Source organism: Diplotaxodon limnothrissa, linkage group LG12, assembly GCF_057381915.1.
Source record: "Diplotaxodon limnothrissa isolate DT_005_m linkage group LG12, D_limnothrissa_male_GT1.1, whole genome shotgun sequence".
Classification (NCBI taxonomy): Eukaryota; Metazoa; Chordata; class Actinopteri; order Cichliformes; family Cichlidae; genus Diplotaxodon; species Diplotaxodon limnothrissa.
In genome coordinates, this window is record NC_140607.1 from 10,613,404 (window position 1) to 10,624,075 (window position 10,672).

The window sequence follows — 10,672 nt, forward strand, 5'->3', positions numbered from 1 at the left end:
GTAGGTGAGTTGGAGTACTTGTCTATAGTTTCTGAGGTGTCAGGGGTGTTAATTTGCAATAAATAGTGTTTTCTGCTGTGTACAGTCTGTTTCTTTTTTGTTTTCTTGTTACTGTTTTTGTGATTTCAAAGAGAACAATTATTTTAACATGTAAATCATTTTTTTTCTTAAGGGTTGTGTGTGTGTGTGTGTGTGTGTGTGTGTGTTGTGATCAGTAATGATGCAGGATTTATTCTTGAAATAAATGAATTCATCTGTAACTTGTTGTTTTTAGCTTTCAGTACAATCAGTGGAATCTTGTTTGTCTGTTTTGGGACACAGTTCGTTTCATCAGCTTACCAAGTGAAACATTTAACTGGTTTTTAAACGACGACCTCTCGACCCGCTTAAGCTTAAAACGAAATCTTGTTCAGGGAAACTCGCTGAACAGGGTCAAAAGAGGAAGTGGTTATTTTTAAGGCTCCACCACAGATCAGTAACCGGCAAGCTATAAACAGGAAGTCATCTGACAGCAAGATTGTTCAGAAGTCTACAGAACACTGTTTATGCTCTTTATTTTTATAAAGTTAATTGATCTCCAAACGTTGATTGTGTTCATCTGGACGTAGCGTTTTGTGGGAGAAACGTTTTGTCACTCATCCAAGTGACTTCTTCAGTCTCAGCTGACTGCAGGTTAATTGGATGTTTCCAAATTTGTTGTCAGTAAGTAGTTTATTAAAGACTAGTACAAAGGTAATATTTTACAGAAACTGTTTTAAAAAGTTGACAGACCTTAAGATAAACTTGGCACCAAGCAAGTTCTGTACAAAACTGAACTCAGCACACAAGCTTCACCTGAAATGGAGTAGTGCACTAAAGGTCAAAGGTGCCAGAATTTACAGTTATACTTTATATTCAGGTACATAAACAGGTTTAAGCTTTAAGCAAGAGTTTAGAAAAATAGTTTTCTCATTTTAAGGAAGTTTTTCCAGAAACTTTCCCTCTAGTTCCTAAAGAACTTTACAGTGATATTTACTGTAAAATGGGAAGATCATGTTTGAAGGTATTCAGAACTTGTAGCCCAGTCCAGATCTGCTAATGTGGCAGAACAGTGTCATGGCAAAGCACATTCCCAAAACCTGTAAACAGAAATATAGAAATTAAACTGGAAAAGGACATAAAATGCAATGTTGTACTGTTTTTAAAAAAAAAAAAAAAAAAGTTATTCTGAGCTTCTCAAGCTGACTGAAATTTCATTGGGTTTATGCTTGTTTATATGAAGTATTTTTATTCCTTTTGCAATCTAAAGAGTGGTCTTTTCTTCCCCGATCCATTCTAGAGCTGTGTTTTTGGGTGTGGCAGTGGACATTGTCCAGCTGGAGGCCCACTTTGGTAAGTGGGAGGGGAGCAGATCTTGGGCTGTATCCCAATTCAGGGTCTGCAGCCTTAAAGTACGCAGCCTCAACGATCCTCAAGGGCCGCGCACTTAAAGACTGCTAAGGCCGGAAGTGCGAGGCTTGTGAAATGGGACGGTCTAGCCTCCGTTGCGCTGCCCAGGTTGCCTAGCAACCATGATACTAACAGCTAGAAACGTTTCATACAGCTTTGTTTGACAGAAATGAAGGAGAAAATCGTTTGTTCATTTGTTTGTTTGTTTCTACATGAGCTTTGATCATTCTCTGTAAGATTAAGGTCAGCTATTGAATGGCGTAAATTTTAAAGTAAAGGGTTTAAAACCAAATTAGTACAAACGTCACTAATGTCACATAACTTTGCCGACATGTGGCCAACAGTAATGTTTTAATGTTCTTCGTTATTAAACATTTGCACATAAATAAGTGACATAATATTCAGCACTTAGTTTACTAAGATACTCTTCGGGCGCCCCTCATCCGCTGTTTTTTTTTCCGCCAAAATTATCCACACCCACCACCGCGCTATGCATTCTGGGATATGTTGGGCCACGAAGTCTACACCGCCACGTCCTTAAAATTCAGGGAAATGAAGGACTCATTTGAGGGCCGCATTTCGAGCAGCCTTTGAATTGGGACAGTCTTCGTCGCATCGCTGTGACGTAATCGGCCTTAAAATGCGGCCTTTAAGGCTGCAGACCCTGAATTGGGATACAGCCTTGGTCTGCGGCAATCATAGACTGTATATGAAGGATGGCTGTAGCGGCTTTAACGTCACACATTATTTTGCCATTGCCAGATAGCGAATGTGACTGATATACAGGGATGCTGGACAGTCATTGGTTAAAGACATGTAAACCACTTTTATAACTTTAGTGGGGACTAGTCTTAACAGTAAGATGTGAAACTGGCAAAGTATAAAGTCATCAGGAAAATGTTTAGCATGAAGTGAACTGAAAGTTAATTTTTCTTACATTTCTGTACACCCTAACTTCTATTCCAAAGCAGGAGTTGGCCATTAGGACAGAAGAATGTAGGTTAAAAGTACTTGACCATTAGCTTTTTATTATTTTATTTTCAAGAGCTGCAAGCTACATTCATCTTTTATTTCCTTTTTTCTCTTCACTCCCAACCAGTTTTACCAGATGGCTCTCTGCCACTGTCACTGGCTCTTCTGGCTCTAGTAGATGTAACATGGGCTGCAAGATGGTTTCCACCAATGTGGAATTACCAAAAATAGAGAGGGCATAGCCTAACATATGAAACAGGAAAAGACCGCTGTGTAAGCCATTTATTTCAACAAAGTAACTGTATTCGGAATACCATGTATTCAGTTACTCCCGCACACTGTCTGGAGATCTCTTCCTGTCAAAAAGTTCTTTCTCCCCACCATTGCCTGGTACTTGCTCATAATGGGTTATCTGATCATCAGAGTTCTCTCCATCTAATATTGAAGGATCTTTATAGTATAAAACACACTGAGGCCATGGTTGTTAACTGCTATAAATGAAACCATACAGTCAAAGGCAACAAAGTTTAGGTATATTTTAACAGGAAGATGCCACGTTTCTGAGCAGAACATTGTATTAACCAAATCATTCACTTTATAATCCAGTTGTCTTTTATACAGAAGTGAAGATGGTAATTTCTGAGACATGGTACATCTGCAGGTTCATAGATTAACTTTGCAACACCTGCGTAAAATAGTATGTTAACAGCTTACCTCAATCATACAGAGGACAATGACAGAGACCCCAATGGTTAGGAAATTCTTCTCAAAAAAATTTGTCACCTTTGACAAACAACCCTGCACACAAAACATTTTGAAATTACCTGCAGCAGTAACAATGTGACCTTTGACCTCTATGGTACATTAAAGCAAGTATGAATCTGAAAGGATCAGTGATTAGTATGAGCCTACCGTTTGCCTGTATTTATGACTTTTACAAGAGGGGTCCTCAGGAATACAGCAGGATTCTGGCACGTTGTTTCCCCAATCTGTTACATTATGGATTCCACAGCAGTCAAGCTAAAACAAATGAATTTGACAGACAAAAAAAATAAACACATTTCTAAAGTCATTTGTGTCACAACATGACATCTCCACTCTGACACACTTACGTTTTTTTGAATATTATCCCAGTCACTTTGTTTTGAATGTGTTGAATTTCCTTTTGCATCATTCAAGCCCTTTGTCAGATCGGTCTTCACTCTTTCAGTAATCTGAACAGTAACGGAGGATTTGGTGATTACATACAATGTATACATTTGCTTTAAAAACAGAACATATTGTGTATAGCATATGTGTCACACACTTCTCCCTCGTATACAAGTAGCAGACATGCTGCTGTCAGTTCCAAGAGCATCATGAGGAAGAGCATCAGGAAAAACTGTAAAAAATAAATATAAAGGTTTATGTGAATGTTACTCTGAAACACTTTACATAAACATATGAAACGGTACTGTATAGTGAAGTTATTTTCGGCTGCTAGTTCACAGCATGTAGCTCAACATGTCTGATTTCGAGAACGTTTTAAACTTGAATGCGCATAAATGCCCATCTTTGTGTTTCCTCCTAGAAAACTAGAAAAACTAGTCCCGATTAACATCTAAATTACCTTTTTTCCCAGAGAACTGACTCTTTAGATATTTCCGTTTGTTACATAAATGCTATTTTTGTAGCATTCAAAAATTGGAGTACACAACAGTGAAGAGGCAGTGTTAGAGAGCCCACCCCCCTTATCAAAATTATACAGGCTTAAAAAAACAAACAAATTATACCCTTTGGGGGTACCAAAACTAGAGTGTTAATTACCTAAAAATATGAAGTAATCAGAGGGAGCAGAAAACCACATAATCTGTGCTCTGCTTTGAGTATTTGTGTGTGTGTTACCGATAGGAGGAGACAGCGGTTCTCCTTGAGTGCGCCGAGAAATCCCAGGAAGGACACGCAGGTGATGATGATGCCGGTGATCAGGAGGATGTTGGCTATGTTGAAGCTGGGCAGTGAGGGGGTGAGAGCAGCATAATTTGAACTCACCATCACGATGACGCCGAAGGCCAAAACGGCCACACCGCAGATCTGACAGAAGAGAAGACAGACTGAAGCCAAGTCCACAATACACACTACACAGAGTACAGTGAGCTGCACCGGGCCCTGGTCTGCTTCAGAGCTTGCCTACAGGCAGCAGTGTCAGGCAGTACATTTTCTCAAGTGCTTCTGCTTTTTATTTATTTGTTATGCAACAGACTTCTGGCAAATGTTGACTTTTCCTTTTCTTTTGTATCCACCAAGTCTGTGGAACAAAATTAATGAAATGAAATTGAATTAAAAAATATATAATATAAATATATTAACACTTTCTCTTCATGGCCCCTGTGAGTCAGGCATATCTATCTATCTATCTATCTATCTATCTATCTATCTATCTATCTATCTATCTATCTATCTATCTATCTATCTATCTATCTATCTATCTATCTATCTATCTATCTATCTATCTATCTATCTTCTCACATATTAGCAGACATTGGCTTTCTAAAATTAACTGCCTCCACTCTAATTGGCTCACGTAATCGTCATAGTAATAATACAATTACACAGAGTAAACAAAACTGTCAGAGCCTTTTTTGTGTTTTTTGTTTGTGTGAACTTTTGGTAAATCCTTTTAACTGATTAATTTTTAAGAATCTGACCATCTGGTAGAATATTTGAAACCCAAAGTAGACACCTGAAGCATTTATAAATACTAACTAATTTTCACACACTCATACGTCTGTCACACCTGACAGTTTAGGTTTGAAAAGTGAGTGGATGAATGTGACAGGATGTTTCACAGTGATGTGTGATGTATTGCTGGATGACTGAGACATACGTACAAAGCAAAGCAAGTTGGCGACACACATGGTGTACTTTAAACACTTGAGGCAGCTGTGAGCCATCTTGCAACTCCTCTGATCAGACCTGCAACAAGAAAAGGCCGTTATTTTTTTATTGAATATAAATATCGGAAGCAGGGCTGGATGTGGTCAAGGTTTAATGCAGCATCTCTTATTTATGTCTTGCGTTTGTGTGTGGGTGTGTAAGTGCTAAAACAGACAAAACGTCACAGTCACAAAGCGGGGAAGTGATGCTCACACATCTCACTTCCTGTGTTTCCTCTCAGTTTACAAGCAAAACCAAAATTCTTCTTCTGTACAACACGATATGAGTGCATTATACTTTGGGAGGGTTTAAAATTACATCATGAGAGGGCAGGCAGTTTAATTGTGGAAATACCAAAACTTCCTCAAAATACAAGGTGACCCGTTCTAAGTAAAAATCTCCTGTATTTGTGTTATAAATATGTGTAAAACATCAAAATTTTGCCCTCTTTCTAACTGATCTTTGTTCTGAGAATAGAAAAGAGACTTCTTCTTCTTCTTCTTCTTCGGCCATTTAAAACTACTAAAGTACAGCTCTTATATTTTGTTTTCCACTTAAGTCAGTATGTACACATGACAGACACTTTCAGTTAGATGACTGCCTATTTTGGTCTAAATTTGAAAGATTTTTGTTCACTTTTTCATCTTCGTGGGGTTTTCCTTTCTCACAAGTATTTTTTAGAGATTTGACATCAACACGTTTCTGACCGATAAAGAAACATCTTCACAATATTCTGAAGATTTAACGAGATCTCAAGACAAAATAAAGTTTAACTCTTACCTATTTGGAGAAAATGATATCTGCTATCGTCTCTGTTTTCAGGCGTGTGCTTGTCGAGCTCGTCTGCTGTTCGTACTTCCCCTTCTCATAGCTCTGTGAAGCTTGCAGAGTACATCATGGGGCTTTCAGCAGCCCTTCTCACTTCCTCTTCCTAAAGTCTAGCAACATGGAAAGAAACTGATGACTGAGAAAGTGCAGTAGGGACAGCCAATAGCGCTGCAGAGACGTCAGGTGCATGTCTGTGACACACTGCTTATATTTAGATACAAGCTGAAACTGTGGTCAGCAGCTGCAGAGGTCAAAACCCCTCACTGATGTGAAATCAATTGTTAATATTCTTATTGCACAACTAGAGATAATAAAGCCCGTATGTTCGTCACAGAGGAACACAAACTGGTTAAAACATCTAACTGGTGTCATTTCTCACCTTCTCAATGTGTCACGTGCCAAGGTAGTTGTCGGCATATGCAGTCCTGGTTTCATTTAGTCGTGTTGCAGAGTGTTACTTTCTTTATCAAAGGCCGCTACTCTGCATTTAATCATTAGCTACTATTTCTCAGATGGCTGCCCTTCCCTGAGCCTGTTTCTGATGGCCATTTCTTCCTGTTTAAAAGGAGTTTTTCTTTGCCACAGTTGCCAAAGTGCTTGCCTACATGGAGTTGTCTGATTATTGAGGTTTTCTCTTTCTTCCCCACCTTCCAAACATTTACCATTTATAATAAATGCCTGCCCTCTCCTGAGCCTGATTTTGTTGGAAAATCCCTCCATGTTTAAAGGAACCCCTGCCTCCCTACCAAAGTTTTGCTCGTAGGGAATATTTACATTCATGGGTATTTCCAAGTAAAAACAATCAAATGTGAAACAGTTCTCACCTGATCCCTCAGAATCAGTTCATTCTGTTGTTATTTTATATACTCAAAATTTCATTTAAACGGTCTCCTGATACCAGGCTCCTCTTCTAGCCTTTGTTTCATTCCTAATGTTATATATAACCTGACAACTAGCCTCCCCTGACATTACGCCCTGAACCCGCTGTTCCACCCCTCCCCTGCAGCTGCGCCACAGACCACACCCTGCCACACAGTCACTTTTAACACCTGAGATTGTTGCTTGTTATGGCAACAACAGGAATGGAGAAAGAACAAAGAACATTTTCTGTATAATAGACACAAAAACACTGAAAATGTTTTTAAAATTCTTAAAATCTGAGCCCACGGCAGGATGTCCAGATGTTCTCAGGACTGCTGTCAGCCAATGAAAAACCTCGACACATCAGAGGCAAGCATTCAGTTTCTTCAACACTTGTTTTAGTAGTATCGTCATTTCCTGACTCACAATCAGATCATCCATTTTTATTTCATCTTATTACCAGTGTGCCAGGGTTGAAATAAAGACAGTTTTAATCTCTATTTCTGCTGCACATACAGCCAGTGTGCCACAGATCAATACGCACGAGCAAACTGAAGCATAGTACAAACAGAGTAAGGCTGACTGAGCACTGGTTCACTTTCAGGGTGAAACTAAACCACACCTTCCCGGTGGCCTACTGGACAAATCCCTCAACCAGGGCAGCTGTAGACTAAAATACAGCGATGCATTAATGATATAGGCCAAAGTATATGACCGCTTAGTCATTCAAAGTTTACCTTATCATTACTTGGAAGCCTGTGATGAACTTCACAGCATTGTTGTGTGGGAGCAGGAACAGTGACATTCAGGAGGGGGAGCTTAGCCATCACCATTAAGAGGAACTGTGCAACCACAAATGGGGATTTAAGAGTAAAACAACTAATGTACTTTAAAAAAGGGCCTCTTAATGCACCTGGTTTGCAGTTTTTAGCTATAGTAAAACCAAGACACCGTTTTTGTTTAGGCTGAAATGCCTTTGATCCTTTTGCTTCTCTTCAGGCACCAGCGAGGGTCTCTTCAGTAGTGCTTAGTTTTTCATTTTGAACTCTGTTGGATGAATTGTCATTCAGGTTCAGACCCCCTTTGTTCACTTCAAAATGAATTTTTCTCCACTTCTAGCAGCAGTTACTTTTGGAATAAGACTACTAATTCAATTCAGTTCAGTTTTTATATCACCAAATCACAACAGCATTCAGCTCAAAGCATTTAATATTGTAAAGTAAAGACCAACACCCTACCAAACAAGTATTTGGCGACCTTCAGTGGAAAGGGACAGTTTTAGACCACCAGATTTCATGTTCCAGTTACCTTCTTACTCAGATAAATAACATTTTCACCTTTGTTAAAATTTGTTTAGAGTGGGCTGGAGTGGGAATTAACGCCCTCATAAAAATCCAATTATAGCTATAACAATAGTGAGCATTCCTTTAGCATTAGTAAACAAAAACCAAATACTGTATTTAACTCGATCAACTGTTTAGGAATTATTTACATTGAGTCATCCCTCAGACAAAATAACAGAATTTTAAATATAAAAACTCTTTTTAATTCTTGAAAATTGCACCCAGTGTCTGCCTGAAGTCTAGGACTGCACATCACCAAATGCTTCATTTCCTCCGACGAGGAAATGAAGCATTTACTGCAGCTGCTTTCAGTTGTTTCTTGTTTGTGGGTCTATTTTCACTTACTGAAAAGCGGCTCTGCCGAGTTGAGATGACAACTGACTTGGCCAATAAAGAATAAACTGAGAAATTAAGAATTGTTTTTGCAGCATGCTTCGGGACGTTGTCGACTTGCACTCTGTTATAATGTGGTTTGTTTTGGATTATAAGCTGCTTCTTTCTGTCGCCACACTTTTCCCTGGGCAAGTTCAAGTTGCACTTTGTTTAAACTCTCTGTACCTCCATTCATCAATGCATCTCTTGATTGTATACATGAAAGTCTGAAAGTATTTTTGATTTGGTTAAATATTGTGAAGCTATTTTTCTGAACCATGGACATAATCCTGTTTTCAGATGTATCAGATTGTTGCTGATAGATGTATTTTAGTTGTTCAACTTAACAACAGCCTCCTTCACTTCCACTGCATCTCTTTTATTCTTATATTTAAGATTACAGTGAAAAGCTATAACATACAAATCCAACACTTTGAATCAGCTGCAGATATTAGATAGCAGATATGTGACAGACGCTTCATTGGTAATGAAGTAACAAGGGAACAGGCCTCACCTGGCCATGAAACATCTCGTCACTCAATTGTCTAATTACTTTGGAGCCTCTGAGGTTCTAAATCATTTCCAGCTAAAATCGCTTTGTAAAATCACTTGAATTAAAGCTGAAGTCTGCAGTTCTATCATATCTTGATGGTTTGTTGGTGGTACGTTCAACAAATTATGGATTCAGCTGTAGCTAGCTGCTTTCAGCACTTTAATCTAAACCACATTAACCTTTGATTCCTGTTCACTCTTTTCCAAGTTTCTAATGAGGTATATTAGTATTCTTTCACAAAACAGTTTCACTTCTGAGTTTGCAAGCTGCTTGTTTTATTACTTACATCACTGCTTCCACAGGAATTTTCATGTTTACCGTTCTCAGTTCCGCTGACTTATCATCTTAGATCCAAACACAGCATGCAGCCTACTCATCATTCTGTGCAGGATGAAATGTTCTGGCTGGTGTCCTGTGTGTCCATTTATACTGTATTGTGTTGGAGAAGTCTAACTTCTCAAACTCATAAAATCAAGATAAAATGAGCTTAAAACAACATTTTTGCTCATGGATGATATCTTCATAACACCTTTGGATACACTCAAGAGAAACATATTAAAATCAAATAACAGAAAACAAGCGAGGCACTCAGTCTCTGATAAAAGTTGAAGTTAGCATTAAAAAAAGACAACTGTGTATCAACTCTGTCTTCATCAGGGTTAGGCAGAATGAAATATCAGCCGTGGGCCTTCTACCAGCACCCGAGTCAAGGTATACAACCCATAAGGAGACCTAAAATAAAACATAATCCTCAAATATGTCAAAAAGTCATAATGCACTACATAACACGAAGCTAAATTTTACATTTTCTACCTGCCTCAGTGAAGAGCATCAGAGCCATGCAGTGCTTCCATCTGTTTTTGTGACATTATTCAGATTATTAGGAAGAAATTGCCTGACATTTGTATGTTTCTCTGTGGTTGTGTTTTGCTTAGATTCCAACACAACAAACAAGTTTTGTTTTCTGATGATTTTTCTTCCTTTTGTTTTGTAGTTGAGTTCATGACTGAAAACAATGGTCAGTGCAAGCACCAGGAAGTGAGCCACTTTGTCACATCTACAAACAAGTTTAGAGCTGTTGGTGAGGCATCTTCTGCTGAAGATGCAAATCATTCACACTCCCACTTCCCTTCCCCTCTAAAGCTGAATAATCACATGGTAACTTTAGGATTTCTATATGCCCCCGTCAGCAGATTTATAGATGAGAATCTTTTCTTGCTCTTGCCAATCTTGTTGCAACTCCCATTTCTCAGTCACACTCCCCAGGCATGGAAACTTTGGCATCTATTTATAGCTTCCCCTTATCTGCAGACATTAGTTAGATCCTCAGTTTGGTGCATAAAGTGTGCTCAATGCCTACTACAAAGTTTGAAGAGTTTGTGACTTTACATGATAATAT

General features: G+C 38.6%; 1 protein-coding gene across 2 annotated transcripts; it reads right to left on the reverse strand.

The window, feature by feature from the left end:
- Positions 1-604: 604 nt before the first annotated feature.
- Positions 605-6,174, reverse strand: LOC146620881 (leukocyte surface antigen CD53). 2 transcript variants are annotated; one of them, XM_085367925.1, is made up of 8 exons: positions 6,097-6,174; positions 5,271-5,355; positions 4,285-4,473; positions 3,707-3,781; positions 3,513-3,614; positions 3,313-3,420; positions 3,115-3,198; positions 605-1,118 (listed from the first exon to the last, which is right to left on the reverse strand). In XM_085367925.1, the coding sequence occupies exons 2-8, from the start codon at positions 5,331-5,333 to the stop codon at positions 1,047-1,049; spliced, it is 693 nt and encodes a 230-aa protein (XP_085224051.1). In that variant the 5' UTR covers positions 5,334-5,355; positions 6,097-6,174; the 3' UTR covers positions 605-1,046. The 2 variants fall into 2 exon arrangements, with proteins under 2 accessions (XP_085224051.1, XP_085224052.1); XM_085367926.1 differs by lacking the exon at positions 3,707-3,781.
- Positions 6,175-10,672: the final 4,498 nt, after the last annotated feature.